Source organism: Heliconius melpomene, chromosome 18 (genome assembly GCF_056956725.1).
Source record: "Heliconius melpomene rosina isolate 202511_hmr_F chromosome 18, ASM5695672v1, whole genome shotgun sequence".
NCBI lineage: Eukaryota > Metazoa > Arthropoda > Insecta > Lepidoptera > Nymphalidae > Heliconius > Heliconius melpomene.
The window spans coordinates 1,517,141-1,540,827 of NC_140406.1; the positions used below are offsets into that span (position 1 = coordinate 1,517,141).

At 34.1% G+C, this 23,687-nt stretch overlaps 1 protein-coding gene across 2 annotated transcripts in view; it reads left to right on the forward strand.

Annotated features, from left to right (window-relative positions):
- Positions 1–23,687, forward strand: part of LOC146529132 (max dimerization protein 1-like) — a 230,791-nt gene that overhangs the window by 166,992 nt on the left and 40,112 nt on the right. For both annotated transcript variants that reach the window (XM_085202065.1, XM_085202066.1), the window contains exon 4: positions 23,016–23,130. In XM_085202065.1, the coding sequence (XP_085058191.1) occupies positions 23,016–23,130 (115 nt within the window). The remainder of the gene's footprint in view (positions 1–23,015; positions 23,131–23,687) is intronic.

Sequence of the window (23,687 nt, forward strand, 5' to 3'; positions counted from 1 at the left end):
AATTCAATTCAAAAAGTTCAAAAAGAATTCAAAAGTGGGAAAGGTTTCGCAAGTTTCATTTGCCTCCTTTTTTTCATTTAAAAATTTACTTTAAAATTATTCTCTAACATCAAACCTACATCCTTCAAAATGTTAAGAAAATAAAATCCACATGAAGAAACTACCAACATATTCCATAGACCAAGAAAGAAGCCAAAACGAGCCGACAAAAGCATTTAAAATAGACACTGTAGCTAGAAACCAATTTAGATGCTAATACAAGGAGGCTCTCGCCAAGTGGTCGTTACGTAGTTAGTTGAACGTGACTTCCCAGATTCGATTCTCAGTTCGAGCACGCGCTGTTGAAGGACACTTCAGATCTGTTGTTTGTTGCAGTCTATTGAACTGTGATTCGCACTGGCTGTAACGTTATTAGGAATTGTTTGAAGATACTGTATTTATATTGTATTCGTTATATTTATGTAGGAAATACGTATTAGGTGTATTATTTGCAGTTTATTATATGGTATTTGAAGTCAGTCGTGGCGCAGAGCACGATAGGTTGGGGGTTCCATTCCCACTCGAGGGAATGAAATATTTGATATTTTCATTTCTTTGCTCGGGCGTTGACAAAAAGCACGACGATGAGGTCCGCCACTGAATATTCCGAAGGCATTGCGTGTTGAGTGGCTGATCTCAACGCCGCGCTTTACCTCGACACCGGAAAGCAGAAATGAAAATATAAATTTAAATAAATATTTGATTTTCTCGAGTGGGATGGAACCCACAACCAGTCACATTTACAGTTACACAATCGTGCCCCTGCGCCACGACTGGCCTCTTATTTGGAGTTTTTTTTTGTTACTGTAATAACAAAAAAAAACTCCAAAGCTTTTCTAAAGACTAGCTTGAGCTGTTTAGCTTTATTGTTACGGAATAACGCCAGTGAAATAAAAGTCAGTATAAAACGTAACATTAACGTAAAACTGTAATTTGGGCTTCCGTTCGATGCTCGGTGCTCTTTTTTGTGTATTCCTTAGATAACTTTATTTGAACAACGACTTATATACGCGATGGTTTTAAAAGTTTAGGTTTATATTATTTTATATATGTATGTGTATACTTCTATATTAATATTATAAAGAGTATATAAGTGTCTGAGATTAGCGTGACAAAAACAAATGCATACCGACAAACACACTAACAGACAACTTACATTGATAGATATCTCTCTCAATAATATGATATATATATTATATTTTCTTATTATCCTTCTATTACAGACAGCGATCCGTTACAATATTTTTGTATAATATTTGATTAGCCTAGAAATCAGGGTTACTAACCACTAGACCTAATATTTGTATTATAGTTCGTGTTTAGTTTGTATAAGATAAATGGTCCCTGGAGAGCCATCATCCGACTAACTACACAGTGATTTAAGATCGTGAAAAGAAGACAATGATATATCACTATTGTCTACGATGAACATATAATAGAAAATTTAAATATGTAATAAAAGAATGTCACTTCGAGTTCGAAACATTGCGAGTTGAATTGCGTAACCCAACGCTGGGTTTTATGTTGTCGGAACGAGGAAACGAAAATAATCCATCCCCCGTGTTAGGACCGTAGGAAATTTAAAGTATTTTGTTCTAAATGGCTTAAAATTGTAACAATTTCGTTCTTATCGCATCCAGATACATGCAGTACAATAAAAGTCAACATAAAACGTAACATTAGGGCAGCAAGGAGGCTCCGGTCCGACCTCACTACGATAAATCCTCGCCTTTCCCCAATATTGGTACTTAGCGGCGAATGTCCCTGCGGTGAGCGCAGCACCGCTATGGATTTATGTGTAAAACTACTTACGCTACAGCGTAGTCGTAAGTGTGTGTGTTTATGTGTGTGTTTGCATGTTTGTTAACAAATTTGTTGGAAACTTTAAAGTTTTATCGCAGTATTTTTTTTAAATGACGTATATTTCAACTTAGAGAACAATTAAACTCATCAAAATCGATTCAGTTGTTTTTAGATTGAGAGGCACTACGTACGTCTTCGATTCCAACTCGGTGGAATGAAATATTTAATATCTTCATCAGGAGATGAACGAGGACTCCCTAATAACTAGACAAAGCGCGGAGTTGAGATCCGCCACTGAACTCGCAATGCCTCGAGAATTCAGCGGAAAGAAAAACAAGAGAATCTTAACGGGAAAGGAATGTCTTCATACTAGGTTCTTATGTGCTCTCTGCATAAAATTATATTGTATAATTTTATGTATTTTTTTAGATTATTTCTTAGTAAAATCTAAATAATTTCCCTACATCGGTGTAGCATACAGCCTCTATCCAGGCGCCCGGCGCTGTCAGTAAAATTCAACGGTTACATGCACATGAGTTATCTTACCGTCCGTTGTCTGGACTACTGGCAGTGCACGAGATCAGAGACAATGTACCCAAATACTCATGTTCGCCCATTTAGTACAATAGCTTTGAAAGGGGAGGAAATAAATAAAAGCCGAATAGTAATCTTTCTTAATAATATTTTAGTATATTTTTTGTAAATTTAGATCTACGCAAAAGTTACAGAACATTTAAATAAAAAAAAAATCTTATCCTTCTATTATCTTTATAAAGTGACTTAAGGGTAAGTAAAGTCCATTTCAAATCCTTCGTCTGGCGTCATGAAAATTAATTAAAAGCAAATTTACTAAGAAAATGGAAAAATGTGGGTAGGTGCATAAAAAATTGTCTTTGTCAAGTAATTAAATAAAGTTGCGCGTTTAAAAAAGCAAAATGAATAAAAAGCAGGTAACGAGACTTACGTAGAAGAGCTTGTACCTATTTTACTAGGTACATTCTAATGATGTAAAATTGAAAGCCTTTAGTTACGCTGTGTAAGGAATTTTCTTGTAATTAAACGGCCGCGTGGGAATTAAAGAATAAAATAGTGGGGTAGTTGAGACTTGCCTGAATGTAATAGTAATAGCTTCAAAAACTGCTAGAGGAATTTTATAAATAGCTTTCTTTCTATTAGTAAAGTGTGGCGTTAAGATCCGCCGCGCGTTTTGAAATTATAAATGATGTTTTAATTACATCTATTATCTCTAATGAGGTAGACGTGGCGCAGGGTAACAAAGTGTGCCTATAAACGCGACAGGTTGTCGGTTCAATCCCCACCCGAAGAAATGAAAAATGTATATAATGCCTCCAAAATTCGGCAGAAAGCGGGGAACGGAGTGCCTTAACACTAGTTTTCCCTCTGCCTACGCTGCTGTGTGCGGGATACAGCGTGGAGCTGATTTTTAAAAACTTTATTATCTCTAATGTATGTAAGTTAAAATTTCTTTTCATAACTTATTTTAGTCTAGTAAATTATGAAATATATCAGATAAGTAAATTCATTTATGTATATACGAGTATATTGAAACTATTAACCTAGATATATATATCCTATAACCAACAAATACATTCAAATATAGAATATTCTACTCTGCTATCTTTGTTATTCATATATTGGACATTTGTTATTTGTTTTATATGAAATACGTTTGTTTGTTCAAGCTGCAATAGGATAATGAATTTATTGAAAATGTCTTCGCTCCGGTAGACAAATGGCGGCACTGGGTTCCGCCAATCAACACGCACCGTCTCAAAAATTATACAGAAAGTGGGGAACGGAGTGTTTTATTTAACACTAACTTTTTCTGACTGCTCTGAAACAGAAAAAAACCTTGATCCTTGCCAGTACAAAATGAAAAATATAAGACTAAATACAACTTTAAATCTAAATGTGGCTAGCTTTGGCGTGGATCGTACATTAGTAAGTCACTTACAGTGTAAGTCACGTTGTTTAGAGTGCGGATACACATTTGTTTCTATAAACACATAGAACTGTTGCACTTGGTCACTGGAGGCATTTATCAGGGAAGTCTTAGAAGAATTGTTACCTTTTCTATAATAGCAGTCTCTTTGTTCTTTAGTATCTAGTAATAAATGTAAGTCTTTTTAGTCCGGCCAAATTAGCTAGCTCTCTTATTAGCTCTCTTTATCTCAGAAATGGTGATTTTTAGAAAAATTATTCCGATATTTTTTGTAAATTTATGATCTTTTTTAATTTAATATCTGTAAAAATACCAACAAACATACCGTACGCAATTTAATATACGAAACTAAGTACTTCCCTTGTATAGAACAGCGGCGAAAGTAATCGAGTCTTCTTAGTGCATTAAGCAACGAGCGTCTTCTATGTTTGTCGACTAAGAATTTTCTAACGGCTTTATTGAATTTGAACTATACCGTAGCGGCGTACACGGGCTTATCTGCGAGAGCAGTTCAAACTTTATATAATTTTCTTCTTAAGTTAATATGTGAAGTAAATAACTGATTATATTATTTAGGTTAGGATAGTTTTAAGATATTACCCACTTTCCGTCGAATTCTGTCCGCATTGTGTATGAGTTGCGGAACTCAACGCTGCGCTTTGCATCGTCACCAGAGCGAGCCATGTAAATATTAACTATTTCATTTCCTCGAGTAGGAATTGAACCCACAGTCAGTGTGTCCTGTTTACAGTTAATGTTCCTTTAAACCAATACTTGTAGTTGTAGTTTTAGTAGTTATCTTACTGTGAAAAATCTCAAAGAGTTTTCTAATGGACTATATTGAATTTGAAGTTGAAAGTGGCGAAAAGTCACCGGAGTTACCTCAGCTCCGGCACGGCTTTAAGAAACTTTTCCTTAGTCCTTCTTTCTTAGTAAATAAATAAAATATTTTTATTTACTCTCTATTACTTTTACAAAGCTAATTAAACTCGTTTGTTGACGGTCTGAGGAGTTGTAATAATATATAACATAAATTTAAAGTTTGATAAAGTTTTGTTTAATGGTGACTTAAGGATAATTGACCTTTAAACATTACTTTATCAGGTCGCACAGGCGTACAAGCTTGTAGCTGTAAATATGACAGGTTGTAGGTTCGATTCTCACTCGAAGAAAATAAATATTAAATATTTCATTTCTCCGCTCTGATAACGACGCAAAGCGCAGCTAAGTACATTCTTTAGCACTTCTACCTCCTGGCATAGAAAAGCGTCTTGGGTTTTGATGTAGAAAATACCTGAATTCATATTTTAAAATTTTCATTCATTATTTTAAAATATAAAAATATTAAAATCATCTCCATATCTTATTAAAACTAAGATTGAGCGAGCTTAAACCCACATAATTAGAAACACTCAGCGTCGTGAAAGACCATCTTACCAAGGATTTTCGGTTTCTGTTTATTCTGACGTCTGAAGACGGCGGATTTACTTTAGAACTCTTTTGCATTGGCCCCGGATGCAGATTTTATAGCGGAAAGTTGAATATACAGCGTCGGTTTGAGAATCAACGTGATTTACGCCATTGCTTCCTTTTTTCGTTTTAAGATATATTCTTTTTCTTATCTTATCTTTTTCAACCGTTAGTTAAATTGACGGTGCAGTCCACTACCTTGTTTATGTATTGGATTTAAATCTAGGTACAACTATTCTTGATGTCTGTCTGCCTTTTTCTATATGCGAGATACAGTGTCAAACTAAAAGAAACTTATTATATAAAAAATGTTAATATCATTACAAGAATTGGAATAAATACTTGAATGTTTTCAAAATAAAGATGTCGTTAAATTTGTACGTGTATAAGAGAGTACTCAAATTCCGCGAACGTATTTACCGCATAATTAAATCGCTTGTAAAAGTGTTTGCGATTCTTTTTGGGGCGAAGCGAAATAAATTCACACTTCCCGCTCTCAATATTGACTTACATTTTCCCAAATTGTTCAATTACGATTTCTAATAAGATGCTACTTGTATTTTTTTTCTGGTTTTAGTTGTTAGCTAGAATGTTGTTTTTTATCCCGTATACAGTAGGCATAGGGAACATGGGAACCTAGTGTTAAAACGCTCTGTTTTCATTATGATACTTCCGTTGTACGCTTTCTGCAGAATTTTGGAGGCATTGCGTGTTGACTGGTGGAACTCAACGCCGCGCTTCCAAATATGGTATTTATATTATTATAAAACAGCTTCACGCATAGTAGGGTATATGGGGAACCTAGTGTTTAGATAATATTATCTCTATTTCCTGCCTATTTTATGAGGCATTGTATTTACACACGTTCACTGCCACTGTAAAGTGGCGGTGAACGAGGAAATTGAATCAATATCAACATAGTCATTCGTCAAAGTGGGTATTGAACCTGTAATCACCTTATTTACAGTTAAATACCTTCCACTACGATTACAGTTTAATATATTATTTACAGTTAAATACCTTTCAATACGATATCTATCTAAAAATTATCCTTAAAACTCGATTCTAAAATATCGATATCTAGTCAAATTTCATAGTAATTACGCCCTTTTACCGCGCTATTAAACAGCCGTCGGGTATTTGCGATGCGTTTTTCGTTTGAAGTGAGATTGATTTGGACATCGGGGATATCGAAAGCTTATTTCCTGGCTTCTCTGGCGGGAGCTCCGTCTGTCTAAAATATTGATGGATCTCTTTAGAGAGATATAAATCTTGGGCTTATTTTTTTATAATAATATTATTCTATATTTCTATGATCTATTTATATCTTTAGTGTTATGGTTGTGAGTTCGATTCCCACTCGGAGAATGGTTACATTTTATTATTTTAATATTTTGGTACTAAGCTGAGCTGTATCCATTGAACACGGAATAATAATAAAAAATCACTTGGCGAAAATTTACGTTTTGACAATTTTTCCATTTCTTTTGATCAATTCCTAGGAAAGTTGTATCAAAAGTAACTGAAAAGTAAAATAAAATTATTAAAGTCACGAGAAATAAAAAACAGTGTAATAATGATTTCTTTCATATTATGCTTTGAAATTTTTCCCCGTCGCTTCGGTCCGAAGTAAATTTTCCGCAAACTTACGAGTAACCGACATCTCAAAGGTCAATACAGCCTTGTTTAATTTAACTCTAGGAAATTGGCCCCAGGATTGATATGTTAGGGTTAAAAGGGAACCGCCAGTCTATTTATAAGGATATAAAATTATTCATTTCGATTTCAAATCACGGTTATGGTACAGTATAAATATATTTATTATTAGCCACGATAAGTGTTGATTCAAATATCTGTACCTACATACGAATATATAAAATTTCTGCCAAACTGTTCGAGACATCCAATCAACAATTGGCAAAAATCATCGCCGTCTTTTATTTTGTTGCCAGGACTAGGAAAAATTAAAATAATAACTCCCTGATTGGGAATCGAACCAACAACCGTTGCGTTTGCAGTCGAACGCTATGCCGCTACACCCGACCTTAATATTTTATTAAATTTAAAAGATTTAAAATTAAAATCTAGCCAAACTTAGTTTACATTGAAAGATTTAATACCATGACTTATTGAAATTCTCTTTGTTACAGGTAAAATTGTGGAATTAAAAACCGAAACTGAACTGAAAAGATCAAGAACTTGAGGCCATCGTGGCGCAGCGACATAAGTGCGCGTCTTAACGCGACTCGCTTAATAGTTAACGTCCTCGCTGGTTAAATAGATAACGACAAGTGACGAGTTCCTCTATCTCAAATCGAAGGGAAACAAGGGAGCAGAGTCTCTCGACACTAGGTTTCTAGTGTCCTTGCCTACCATGTACAAAAATGAGTGTGAATATAAAAAATAATAACCGTAAATTAAGAAACGAGTACAAACACAAACAAACGTACTAACCCCCCGTTACATTGTAAGAAAGTGTTGTCGCCGCAAAATCAATACGTTTAAACGTTGAGTGCTCTGTGTTTACGTTACGTAAACGTAAACACACAGACAAGTGACACTTCGCACCGTACGTTAATAATAGAAGAATTTGTTTAGACGCGTCTTGATAGAAGCTATTGTTAGTCGGTATTATTGATAATGAATATTGAATTTTTCGGCTAGTATTACTTTTTACTATATCTCTGTATCCCACACGTAGCAGAGTAAGCAAAGGTAATTTAATTTTAAGACACTTCATCAGACACTAGTTCTTTCTGCCTAACCTGCTATAAATAAAAAAAATGGCACTTTGTAATCTAATACATCTTTAAAACGACACAATGTACATATAAAGCGTAATTGATAAATAGAACTTTTGATAAATATGCAGAAGGCGCGGGTTCAAATATTGCCACGTTTAAAATTATATTAAAATAAATACATTAACAGTATATGAGTTTCACTCAAAAATGATACCTTCTTTGTATATTATATAGATACTATAATTCAATTAATAAACACCAGTATATTAATAGTAACACAAATTGCTATTCAACTCCATTCATTATAAAACTTTTAACATGCAAAGTTAAATTCGCAGATGAAATTGGGCCGATTAAATTTTAGACATTAAACGAATCGACCAAAGTTTGTACCGTTTGTGATAAGCCTTTAGTATTTGGAGTAGAGGCACGTACGGAATTATGGCAGGTTAGCTTTTCTAAAAGTATTCTGTGAAGTAATTGCGATTGTATCGCTTGTGTATATTTGTAGGTAAAGTTTTTTTTTTAGTTTTAAGTTATATCCCGCATATAGGCAAAGCTAATCTGGAGACCTAGTGATAAGACACTTCCAATATAAACTTTCTATCAAATTCTGGAAGTCGACTCTCTCACACGAGGAATTGAAATATTTAATCCCTGGCACCCGCCATGGCCTCGATAATAAAAATTAATTACAAATTTTATTGCCAATTTGCTTCATTTTTTCTTAAAGTTTACTTTCATTAGTATTTACTCTGCTTTGAACAAAATTACCTGCTGTAACAGAATATAACGCTTAAAGAAAAATCAAAGTCATTATAAAGGTATACTTTATATCGTCCGCTTATAATAATTATGTAACACGGATATTTAAAGAGACTATTAATAGAATATTAACGTGGTCGCTATTTTAGGAGCTGTTAAAATTAGTATTATTTAATGATTTCAACTACCTGTAGTAAAATATGTATTTGTAGCATATTAATGATAGAAAAATATATATTTTTACCGTACATCCTTCATTGCGTGATTTCCATATAAAGTGACATTGGCGTAGTAATTATTGTTCAACTGGCACGTTCAAAACACCATAACCAAAAGAGCAGAAAAGGTAAATAATAGAAAGTGAACTAAAGTTATAGCTTATCTATTAAAAAATCAAGGACTATCGACATTTGAAAAACATTTCCCTTTTTTATTTTTTATATTATTAAAGACCACACTTAAGAGGTTGTAAAAAATATCTCACATCTTTCCCTCATAGAGGCGTAAATTATAACAGTAAAATTAATGTTCAACCTTTATTTAGACATTTCTCAACCCCAAAAATAGGCAATAAAATAAAACTTTTGACAACTTACACAAAGTGTACTCGACCGTAGACCTACGAGATACGCCGCGTAGCGCTCCGTAGAGTCGCTACGCTTGTAGAGCTACTACTGTTCTTGTCTTACATTGTTCTTTTGTTTTAACCTACTAAAAGTGAGTCTTAAGTATAAATATTTTAGTGTATTAATTAAATATTTATGGTATTATGTTTATTATTATAATATTAATATAACGGAACTGTCCTGACTTTTGTCCTTCGTGGTAAAGTAGAGAAGCATCTGATTTTAAACGTGTTCGGGGAATATATTATTTTCATATTCTAATACAAACAAGTATGAAAAAAAGGAATAAATAATATTATCTTAGATTTATTTCGTATATATCTTGATTATATGAATGTTGTCATATTCATATATGTATATGTTAGCCAAAATCTTAAATCGTATCATTTGAATACGAAACATGTGGCTAACGTAACACGTAGCAACGCGTGGTCACTGGTCAGTTCAATCTGTATGCAAAACGACCCTCAGGAGACCCCCCACCCCACACCACCCCATACAACCCTTAGGCTTTATACACATTCTTAGAGGAATTTACTTGTGTTCCTTTGGTGGAGGTTTCATTCATTTGATATGTAGGTCAAATGCTAGCTTTCGAAAGAGAGAGTACATTTTTTATGTAAAGCTCATTTGACTTTTACTATACTGTCAAATAGCTTACTGTTAAAAGGCTTTATATTATGAATAAATATGATAAATAAAAATATAGAAGCTGTGGTAGAGTAGTGGTACAGCATCTAACTGTAAGCGCCACAGTTGCCGGTTTCATTCCGCATCAAAGAAATGAATTGTTGTCATTTTTTTCACTCTGGTAACAAGACAGAGCGCAGCGTTAAATGTCGCCACACAATGTCTCAAAATTTTGCGTAATGGGACGGAACCTAGTGTCTTAAAACTAGTTTCACTCTGCCTACACTACTAAATAAATATGGATACAGTGTGAAGCTAACAAAAAAAAATCTTGTCTTATAGAACAAAGCCAAATATTGTTCTTTTAAAAATGTGTAACACGCCTTATGTCCCTTAGGAGTAGATAGTAGAACTGTAATATCAGTATCAGTGACAGTCGCTCTTTAAACGGTTACATTCATAATAAATTGTATATGCAAGACGTCAAATATATTTTTTTCTTCCTCACGTTTTAATATTTTTTCTTTTTTTAAAAAAAAACTATATAATGTTTTATTATTACATTTGATATCGTTGGCCACAACTTTGCTCACATGTACTTTAAATTGAATCCCATTTTTTCCGGTTTTCATAGGAGTTTTGATATCCCACTCTTAGTTTTCTCCTACACCCCTATGTAGTGTACAGTTACCTCAAGTAATTCAATATATTTAATATTTCGTTCTCTATTTTCCATGATAAGAAGCAGTGCAAATTTAAACCGTTCGTTGTTTGCGCGTATTTTCTTTCCTCATTTTATTTCATAGTCACAGTGGTTACCGAATTTCACATTCAAATTTAACTGCGTCGCTTACGTGAAATATTCGTTAATTATGCACTACATTTGCATGTATCGCTTTTAATAGTTTTACATAAAAATGGCCATTCAGCCAGTGGGACAGTAATTTAATGTACACGCGTTAGTTATGGGTTCAATTCTCACTCGAGCATTTGAAGCATTTAAAGTTATTTTTTTTTATTATTTGGAGTTTTGGTCTGTTTTGCGATGCGACAAAATGCGTGTCAGGTTTGTCATATAGCATGTAATGTTTCTAAAATGCAAGAAAAACGGAGAAAGAAGTGTCTTATCACCCTGTTAGTTTACCACTTACTATATTGGTCAGGTTTTTCTACTTTACCCATCTATCTATCTTATGTACACCAAGTCAAAAATCTTTATTTTATATTAATAAAAAATATAGCAATATGCGTCTACACGTATATTATAAAGCAAAAATAAACGTTTAACAAATATCAAAAAGATAAAATATAAAAAATAAACCGTTATCTCACAGTAGGTACATAGTTGGTTTAAGAACGAGCGCTGGAATACTTACTGCGAAATGTTTTATTACCGCGATTCCGTTTTTCCGTATTCGTTATTCGTTACTTACAGACTGGGACTACAGTGACAATTCATAAATGTAGCTCCGTTTACGACGTTTTTGTTTTGCTTCTGCTTGGCTTTACGTAAGGAGATTCAATTTATAGTGCGGCTGTTTGTTTAGTATTGAAGGTGTTTACTTACTAAATTTTATTTTATTTTTACCTAAACCTAACCTACCGGGACCTACCCTGCTATATTTGATTTAGATCTAACTTTTGAGACATTAGTGGTTGAATGGTGAAGTTTAACGCCACGCCACGTTTAACATAACGTTATATAAAAAGTTTTTTTTCCACCAAATTAAACTAATACAATTGACAAATGTGAAAAATTTATAAATATTTATTTATTTAATTAAAATAAATATTTATTTATTTAGAAGGAGATCTAGAATTAGGTGGCAAAAGAGGAACGAAGTGTCTTAACAGTAGGTTCCTTCTGCCTACTTTTTATGTGATATATATGAAGTCTATTACTCAAGGCTTTAATTTTTTTAAGAGATATAAAGAAGGGAGAGGGAGTCATAAGTAGTTTACTATTTTAAAACGTTTTAAAAAATCCATTTAACATATAGCCCTATATAATAACATATACAGGCTATAGCTCGCAGCTGGCAAGTCAATTTGTATGCTAAGTACGTCACGTCCATATTGTACCTTGCATGGAGTTAGTAAATCACTTATTATAGGTAGCTATTAAAAAGTTGTATTCACTTAACTATCTTTCGAGTAATCTAAAATTAGCTTTTTTATTACTATCATTATTTATTTTGCTTCACGCTGTACTTCGCACATGGCAGGGTTAAGGAACCTAGAGTTGAGTACTCCATTCCTATTAAGAGAATTCCGTTACCCACTTTCCGCTGAATTATCGAGGCATTGCGTTAAGAGTCGGACATTGAGCTAGTTTCATTTGTAAAATCGGGCAGTAAAAATACAACTTCAAAATAATAGACAATATTTGGTTATATATTATGTTAACATTTTCCGTTTTCCATTCTCGCTGTTTCTTTTTTTTTTAATAATTATAATTTTTTCTATTAAACATAATCATTAAATCGTGTACAATATAGCTGTGAAATTTTCTTATAAAATAAGGACTTTCAACCTGTAAAGGCTTACTAATGACATCAAGGCTTCCACAAAACCATTAGTCGTAAGTAATTTACCAAACGCCCACGCAACCGCAGCTTGGTTGTCAATTTGTATGCTAAACAAGTGACGTCACGTCCACGCCGACAGCACTACGGAACAGCTTGTAAATCACCTATTGTTGAGGAAACTGGTTGGTTTTGGCGTTTATATTTGTATATGTGTTTGTGTCTTAAATGCTACTTCTCATTTGGAAGTAGTAATTATTGTTAGGACAATGTTAAATTTATTATTTCATTTGTAGTTAACATGATAGGTAGAGAGAACCTAGTGTCATTACACACCTTCGCCAGTAACCGTAACGGAACTCAACGCCGCGCGTTACCTTACCAGAGCCGGGAACGGAGCCGTAGAACTTACACGAGGCACTGCTACACATAATGAAATGAATTCTTTAGCAACTATATAAATACACTAAAAACTCAGTATTTCTTCTACAAAACGAATAAAAACCAGTTCACAAAATAAAAAGTAATTCGTGAAACGACCCTAAAAATCGTAAATCCTATTTGTAGTGTCCGTGTCGTAGCCGTTACGTTGTAAGTGATCGTTATCGCGATCGCCAACTTTTGTCCGAATTTTTTACGACCCACGCCCATAGTTACCAGATCGTGACAATAACAAATAAAATACATATATATGTATATAGAATTTAATGAGCCTTCATTGTTAGTTGACCCCTGAACTATTAAAGCTTATATGTATTATTGATGCTAAAATAAGAGGATGACCATGTCTGAAAAATAACTAAACCGATTTTTAACGTAACTTAGACTGTTGCCTTAGCTGGAATATACCTGATATGAATCTACAAATATCATGTCAATATAATTTTGGGCTTGTGGGAAATTTGAGGCAAATATTAACGTGCTTAGAAGAATAACCTCCTTTTTTGCAATTGGTTAAATATTTATAAAAAAGTTTTTCCTATATAATACGGAAACACATAAGAACAGTCGTGCTCTCATCTCACTACCGGACAAACATAAATATTTTAGCGCACGTAAAATATGTATTTTCGTGCATAAAGTAAACGACAAATCCTCTTTTATGACTAGCATAGCGGTTATTTTTTTTTTTTTTCTTCTATAAACTTGAACTGCTTTTTCCATAAAAAACTAACATAACTTACTAACTTACTCCTGAGTTTTTATAGATTTTAGTGAGATTTATTATATTATTTTATAGCTTTTAATTAAATAGCTCAATTAATTTAGATAAATAGACATACATTTAGGCTTAAGTAATAATAGTGTTTTTTTGTTATTGAATTTTGAAGTAGATGGATTTTAGCAAAAAAACTAAAGAAAAAATAAAATAGTAAACATAATATACGAGTATAAATGAAAAAACTGGTTGTCTGTAAAGTAGTTTTACGAACAATAATTTTACGTGATAACATTATAAAAAACCATTGATGAAAAATTGCTTACTTTTATGAATTGAAGTCAGTTTTATAATGATAATTAATTCAAATATTTTTTTACCTCAATTATACAGATTAATTACAAAAAACAGTATGCTATTTAATTACAAGTAACAATGAATGTATAGATGCGTCACAAGCTGAACGCTTACGCCGATCGTGCCTCTCCGTCGCAGTTCTGCGTTCTGGTCACTGGTCTGTCGGTCGACGGTGAGCTCATTCTTGAAGAATCCTTTCCCATTGAAAACGTAAAATATGATAAAGGATTTAACCACATCCTAAAAAAAATTGTTTCATCTTTTACATATAAAATATATTCCATTTTATTATACTATGTAATAAAAACACACATCAAAGAAGTTAACAGGAAGAACATGCGAGCGTTATTGCTGGGAGCAATCTCTGCCTCAGCTTTAAATGTTGGAGTTATATTATAAGATATGTTTATGGTAGAAGATACTTTCTAAGATCTTGTTTACCTTCTTTTAACTTCAAGCTGTATCCTGCATATAGCAGATGGAACCTAGTGCTAAGACACTCCGTTTTTGGGACATTATCTACTTGTTGAGCAGCAAAATTTCTGTTTAAAATAATATTTACAAAAAACACTTTACTAAACAGCTTTTCTGCTTTCTCTACACTAGATCTACAATTGTTGCATAGCGACCTACTTATATAAACACCCCAGCCTTATACCTACCACACGAACTCAAAAGTCTCCAAAGTAATTATATGAAACGAACTCCATTAGGGACAAGTTCATTAACTAATAGTACGAAAACGTACAAACGTATTAGCAAAATGCAACAGTCACGTGTTAACGCAATTAGTATCATTGACTAAGTCGAACAGTGCTTGCAAAGAAATTGCTGAATTTTGTCAATTTTAGTCGGTCGTGGCGCAGTAGGGCAATGTCTAAAGTTTGTGGGTTCGATTCACAGTCGGGGGAATGATGATATTTAAAACTGTTTTCCTTTCTTCCCTCTGGTGGATAAATTGCGACGTTGAGTTCGACCTCAACAGGCAATATCTCGAGTGTTTTAACATTAATTTCCCTTTGCTCATTTCGCGGGAAAAACCGTGTAATTGAAAAAAAACGTAGCTTGCCTAATGTTCTGTCGTTTTATAATGGTTCCGAGTTAGATTATATATTGGATTAAAATTTATGAGGTCATTTAATTTGTGCAGCGGTGTGATGGATGTTTAAAACTCATGCTATTAATGTTTGGGAAAGTATTTTAAAAATCCATTTATATGCATATATACTACAGTTTATTTTTATAAAAACTTATATAGAAAAATGTTTGTAAAGAATCAAAACTTTTGGTATGTAATAATTAGCACAAGTTAGACAGTAATCCCAACTATGCAGATATTTCTTAAAAACAAATTATTAACTTCACATTGTATCTTGCATACAGAAGAGAGAGTTAGCCAGAAGGCCACAATTTTCGAGACATTGCGTGTTTAGTGGCGGAACTTAACGCCGAAAAAAAAACATCCATATTAGAGTCACATAAATCCATTTCGACTTTAACAACCAACTGGCTTAGAAGCCACGCTAGTTCAGTAGGGCAGTAATTACGCGATTGTCCATATCATACTGAAACGCCCAATTCAGCTTGATGACTTTTTTACGAGTTTTGCACTCGACGTAATTTACGAGGCAGTAAACCGCAGCTCTGATAACAATGTACGGACTATCTGTCCCCGGGCCAACTGATGTACGGACGCACTTATGTACAAGAGTAAATATACATATATGTAAAGTTATGAGTATTAAAACTAAAAAAAATTATCTAGCTATATATATATGGCTTCACGCTACGCACTAATATTTTTATTCCGCACGTAAGTAGAGGGAACCTGGAAACCGGTTCCCATTAAGATGTAAATAAAAACTCATTTTTAGATTTTTATACGTATTGGAGCTTCGCCTCCTCTCTAGTCGACCCCCGGAGTTCCTTAAAAAAAAACTAGAAAAAACCCAATAATCATATATTACAAACCATACTTTTTACTAGAAAAAACTATTCTTACGAAAAAAAGTGATAAATAGCTCGAAATGGCGTTCCTTCTCGACCTTGTAGAAGAAATTACTTTATTTTCCTCCGAGCAGAATTTGCGAAGCGATTGATCACGTTCTGCCGCGATTCTTCAGGTCGGAATAATTTAGCTTTTTCTACGAAATTCTTAAAAAAGTATTGTTTATTTATATATTTATTTTTTGTAGATTCCTTACCTTACAGAAATACAGATTAGCTTATTATACATACACGAATATGATGCAACTTTGGAATGTAAGAATCGCGACGCAGTGGAAGTGTATGGCAGCAAACATTGTAAAATTAATTATTTTCATTTTCCTATTCTAATAGCGGCGTTGGGTTTTAACACTCAACACGCAATGTCTCGAATTCGGATGGAAAACCAAACCAAATGTCCTGATATTGAATAAGATATCTATCTACCTGCTATAAACAGAACAAAGTTAAATAAAATAAATTTACTCTTAAATAAAATTTGAACCAGCAACTATCGCGTTCTATGTCTAACATCTCTACCACACTATCATGGCGACTTCATTCTTTTGTTGATTAAAAACGAAAGTAACAAGTAGACTTATATGTTAATTATAAATTGTTGAATTTCCTCTAGGGCATATTACAACAGAATTGTTTATTGAACGTTAATATTTGCTTTTAATTCCACTAAAAGCTTTCGTAGAATAATATATTTATATATACTTTAGTTATATGTCTTATGTTTGTATTTGTAATTATTATAATGAATGATGTATTTAGTAGGAGCACATAAGTATAAAGGACTAATTTTTAATTTTTGATCACGGTGTATCACGCAAAATTTATGTGTGGAATGACAATAATAAAACGTTAATGTATCTCTAAGCTGCCGTCCTTGAGACTGTCAAGGTCCAGAGGCACAGTGTCTGACTGTAAATGCAACGGATTTAGGTTCGATTCTCATTGGGAGAAATGAATACTTTTGATTTCCTCTAGTAACTCTGTTGCGTCTGTTGGTCGACACTCATTGCCCAATGTCTCGAAAATTGGCCAGAATTTGTGGAAACAGGTTTTACTTCCGTTCCCCACCTACCCCCTAATTCCCGAGGCCCTGCGCTTAGAGTGGCGAAATACAACTTTGCCTGCTTACCAAAGCGAGGAAATTAAAATATTAAACATTGCCTTGAGTGGGAATCGAAACCCTAACCATCGTGTTTACAGTCACATAGTTATACCACCGAAGTACTACGGCCTTTCTGCATATAACATATATAATTATGTAATTACTACATAAAAACATTACCCAACTCTCGTCGCTCTACATCCCGACGACTATATCAAACGTCATTGAATACAAAATTCCCAACTCCTGTCGTCTTACACAATTTGAAACTGAATACTAAGTGAGATAGGAAAACTTTTGGCATTTTACACGGCGGCGTGGCTCCAGCACAATAAACGTCGTGGCTGTACGTGTTCCCTAATGTATGGCTTAATATTCGAAACAAGTGTTACCGCTTAAACTTTTGTGGGGGGAAGTAGTGTTGGTGTATTACCTTTTAGTTGGAGTGCTTGGTGGGTAATTATTGTGCTGTTTTTTTAGGTTCACTATGTATCCCGTATGTAGCAGGGTAGGCAGAGCGTACCCAGGAAGCTAGTGTTAACTTCCTATTAAGACACTTATGGGAACTTAACACTAGCTTCCCTTGCTTTCCAGTTTGTTTTTAGCTTCCTTTACTTTACAGCTTGTTTTGAGTTCCGAATATAAAAAGCAGTAAGCGGAAAGAACCTATTGTTAAAACACTCCATTACACTTTCCGCTCTATTTTCAACGACTACAAGTGTCGCGATTAGAGGCAGTTTTAGTTTAAAGTTACCTTTTGTTTCGTATACCTAGACCATTTATATTTACTTATCGAACAAATTCGATACATTTATACGATCAAAATTTATAAAACAAAAAATATAACAGTAAAATGTTAAATTTTTAAAAAAATATTAAAATTTCTACCACGTCCCATAAAAAACCAACTCGCTACCAAATACAACGCTATCAAAATACACAAACATACATACTATAAGAATATTTAAATTTCTGTAGAAACCAAACGGTGACGCTATCGGAGACGACGGTGAATTCGACATAACTTAATAAAGCACTTCTCGCGTTCGGAAGACGACGACGTATCTACGACCGAAAGGGTAGGAACAATATTCAAAGAAACTATGCATTCACTGAAGAGTTGAAATAGATTCATTCGTAAAGTACAATATGTGTAAGTAAGTGGTTCTTATTTTGATAGTGTCAAAATACCCAGTTTCAGGAAACGGGAGTGTCTTGACACTGTACAGTAAACCTTCATCTGAAGATATTGCGTCTTAAGTGGTGGAAGTCAAAGCCGCGTCGCACCTTTAAGAACATAATTCAAATTCTTATAATAATTATCTTATCTTATTCAAAATTATAAGCTAATTAACACAAACCAAACAATTTCCTCGTTTTCAACAAACGATAATACGAGTATGCATGTACGAGTACGTACATATACTCGTATGGAACCTCCCAAGTGGGAATATAGAGCTAATTTGCATTAAGAGTACGAGAGAGCCTTGACAGATGCCTTTACCAACTATCTCTATCCTTAGTGGATAAGCGCATCCAGTCCTCGGTGTACGTCTGGCATATAGAATTTAAAGTTTCAAGCTTAAACTTCTTAAATTATGTATGAATGTTATATATGTACTTTATTAAAGGTTATTTTTGTAGCTTTACGCTGTATCCCGCATTACTAAATAAATGGGTAGAGGGAACCGAGTGCTTAGACACTTCGTTCTTCACTTTCCTTATAAGTGTTGGAGACGTTGCGTGTTGAGTGGTAGGGCTCGATGTCTTGTTACTATAGTGAGGAAATAAAAATAATTGATTGCCCCGAGTGAGCATAGCTGTATATTTTGAAAGTCTATAAATAAACTTATGAACTTGTAGTTTACATCAATAAAATAAAACGGGCAAAGACAGCAAATAGCTGTAGTATACCATTGAAAACTCAATTCAGACGCTACAGTGTGGAACTAGCATTATTTTCGCAGGTATTGTTGTCCCAATAGATTGTCTTTGCTTCACAATTTATAACACCGGGAGAAAAATGTAAAATCTTTTGTATCGGAAAATGTATATTTCGTATTTTTAAAACAAAATGTTAATTCTGTTACGGTGAATGTCGGAGCAAATATGTATTTGTATTCTTGCTACAATATTGTAGGGAATTATTATTTATTTTCGTTGTGACGCAGTGACACAGCGTCTGACTGAACGTCGACGTTGTGGGTACGATTCTCACACAAAGTAATGATTTTTTTCACATTTCCTCGCGCTGATAAAACAAAACGTGTCGTTGAGATCAACACGCAAAATGAGAAAGAGTGTCTTAACACTAAGTTCTTTTTATATACCACGCTATTTGCGGGATACAGCGTGAAAAAAGATAAAAGAATCTTAAAATATAAAACAATTGTTGAGTCCATTGAGCCAGAATGACGAGACAGCCGAAAGTAATTTTGTTCGTAAATTGTCCGTTGTCAGGTGACGGATACGTATCAAGTTTTGTCTCCGTTACTTGTTTTATGAAATGTTATTTATATTTTGTTTTAGAGAACTCATCTCGTATTAAATTACGAATTATGGTACTACCACTTCGCACGGGGCTTCGTGGGATCGTTTTTCATTATGAAACATGGACTTAGCTTATTCTTAGACTTGGGGGTTTCGTATTTTTTGGTAAAACGAGCGTAACTCTGGTTTGTAATTGGTGGGTGTGCTTCATTGTCTTAAACCAGGAAATAAGTGAGGATTGTAAAAGTGAAGTGTAAATATTTCGATCATTAACGAAAATGTACAAAGTGACAAGTATTTTTCTACTTACACTTTTCTACAGATATAGCACTTTATTTTACCGTTGTCTAATTAAGCTAAATACCATTAATATCAGTTACGCCAACTTTAAATGGTTCCTATCTTATAAACCAAGGTAGGCGGAGGGTGCCAAAATGTTAATACACTCCGTTCCCTACTTTCCGCGCAATTTCGAGTCATTTTGTATTGAGTAGCAGAACCTAACGCCGCGCTTTGTCAAGGCACCAGGCCAAATAAAATAGAAATGATTATTCTTTCGCAGACTTAAAAAGAAAGATCCCAAAATTATAAGCCAAACAACAACAGAAAGACAAACGCAAACACAATACACGACGTCAGGTATAATCAACAAACTCATTTTGCTCTACCAATTAGCAGTACATTCGTTTATTAATTCAATTTTTAGCAAGGCACCTTTATAAAATACCACCACGGCCATACTTCATTTCGTTTATTTAATCTTTATGCGCCGCCGTAGGTTCCGTAGGTACCTTTTTGCCTGAGCTGCACAGCGCGGTGTCTGGCTCACCTATAGTTGGTTGTTTTCTTTTTTTCATCTTTCCCGGGATTATTATTTTTTCCCCGTCTACTTTGTCTTTGGATCCCCGCGGGATAGCCGGATAACATCGCTATGAATTAGCGATGAAGAAATATGTATATTCTTTTAGTAACCAAGTTGCGGTATTTTTTTAATTGTCTCTGAGCACAGGTGGCCCTAATTTTTTTTAATTGACTATTAATAATTAATTGTTATGCTACGATCTTTGATTGTCGCGATTTTTACACATTTTAAACGAAAATCTTTAACAAAGGTAATCGTATCATAGATATCTGGAAACCCAACCCAAAACATTTCAATACTTCGCAGTAGTCCGTGGTGACCGCCAGACTGCGGTAGCATTCGTCTATCGGTTGGCATAATTATTATAGAAAGCTAAAATGGTTTAAAACGTAATCAAAATATAAAATAAACGTTTTTTTTAAGGTCACGATGTATCCGGCGTGTAGCAGGGTAAGCAGAGAGAGCTTGTGTTAAAACACTCCGCTTCCCATTTTCCGCCGAAATCTGTAGACATTGCGTGTTGAGTAGTCCTAGTTAAAGTATATCATTTAAAATTATTGCCATTCTTTTCAAGTACAGAATAAAACACTTTTTTTCGTTACGTAAATTAGTCACAATCCAGCCATATGACCTTTAGTTAATAATATAAATATTCCTGTTAAATTTTCTTCTTAGAAAATATACGAAAAGAGCTCTAAAATACTGCTAACACACCTTTTATAATAAAAGTGTAAGCTCATTTTAAACGCGTCCATATTTATATACTGTAATAACGTGAGTTTATATAGACCTCATGTTATACGCTATAACTTGTTTTTTTTTACCTTCACAGTGTATCCCGCAATAGCATAGTACGTAGAAGGAACCTGGGAACCTAGTGGTAAGACTCCACTTAAAACACTTCTGTACCCCACTTTCCGCGGAACTCTAGAGACAATCCGTTTTGAGTAAGGTAATGAAAATATCAAATATTTAATTTCCCATAATGAGAATCGAATCCAGTTCTTTGGGTATTTATAGTCGCACGATCGTACACCTGCGCCACGACTGGCCTGTACTGGACTGATAAACTTGAAAATTTGAAATTTGGCAGATAGAATAGAAAGTGTATGGAAGCATCCAAAAACGCTATCTTCCACTTTACATCTTGAAATCCACGATGGCTATGTTATTAATAAACAGAATAGTAATAGTATCATTGAAATAATACGGCAACTCGCCACTCGGCACTCGCATACACTCGCATAGTTAACGAAGCTTATTTGTGCCCTACTAATGTTACTTGCATTCGTTTATTATAACTTAAACATTTCTTTATGGTTTTACTTTTGTTTTGGTTTACGTTTTATGTATAAATGTTTTTTTCTTAGTATTTGAAATTCTGATTGAGAAACTATAAACTTTCAATATATAAGTTTTAAGTCTTCATATAGTAGACATTAAAAATGCACTTAAAATTTCAATTTTTTTATTCAATAAGTCTACAAGACAGGGCTATAAATATTCATACCCAACCTATGTTTATTTTACCAGATGAAACTTTACGACACGTCGTTTCCCTTCCCACTTTCCGCCCAATCTCTGAGACAACGAATTGAGTGGCAAAACTCAACGCCGCGGTTTGTCTTCTTACCAGAGCGAGAAAATGTAAAAAAATAATTTCCATAAGTGGAAATCCAACTTACTACCGCCTCGCCTCGCCTCTATGTTGTGCACCACGAAGGCTTCTTATTATATAACTTATTCATTAACCAAAGATGTATAAACATGTTGTGCCCATGTATAAACACCGATCCGCTACGATTTTATTAAAACTATAGTCTATAAGTGTAGATAGATATGAAATTTCAATATAACATAATAATAATTATAGTTAACCACTAAGAGATCACACACAAATAGTAAGAGCGCCCGCAAATTGCATCCCGACCGTTCGTTTGAGCTGGAACGGGAACGCCGGCGGTAACGTTATACCATTTTAGTGGCTAAATTAGACCTAAATGTGTACCTATAATGGACGTGCGCACGTTTATTTTGTACTTTGTAGTCATTATGGCATTGTTACCAGTGGTTCAGTGTTTGACTGGGAACAGGATGGTTGTGGGTTCAATTTCCACTTGGGGATATGATTATATTTATTATAATTTGCTTAATGTGGTAGATAAAGCATGACCTTGAGTTCCACTCCTCAACACGTTATTTTTCGAAAACTGGGCGGAGAATGGAAAAACGGAGTGTTAATACTAGCCTCTACCTACGATAAAAAACGAAAAGCTTTCTTTAATTTTTCGTCATAACACTAGATTGCCTACCTTGCTATGTTCAGGATGTTGGTGAAGCTAAACAATAATTAAGATACGATTCTATTACAAATTAGTATTCAAGAGTAAGCGTAGATTATATTATAATTTTATAAAAAGAAACAATCTATTTCTATTTTATAATATTAACATTCCCAATTTTGTTGTTACAGAAGGGCACACTTAAGAAGTTGCCTGGAGAAGCTAAAGGACATGGTGCCCCTCGGCCCGGAAGCCTCAAGACACACCACATTAGGTTTATTAACGAAAGCGAAAAGGTTTATAAAGGTACGTATTGATACATCTATGAGCTCGGAGGTGTATTTACTCTTTGTACATACTTTTAAGATACTCTGTAGATACGACAGTTTTGGGTACGATCCCCGCTTGGGGGAAATTATGATTCATATTTGATATTTTCATTTCTTCGTTCTGGTAACAAGACTAAAAGCGGCGTTGATTTCAACTACTGAACACACAATATCTCAAAAATTGACGGGAAGGGAGAAATTTTATCACTAAGTTCTCTGCTTACCCTGTTGTATGCGGAATACAACGCGTAGTTTAAAAAATATATATTTTCCATTAATTTCGGCTGTTTTAGACATTTGTGTTTTTTCTTAATAATAGTATACTTAAATAAATATTAATTATAATTAAAATATAACGTCCATTTACACATTATTTACCACAAAACAATAAAACCAGCAAAGGGTCTTCGTTAAAAAGACAATAATACCGCGAATTCGTCAACCATGGTCCCTTAATAGTTGTAAGAAAACGGCAAACAAAGCCCGCGAAAGGGTTCCTGCGCTTCCGGCCGGTGCCTTTCCGGTTAACCCCCT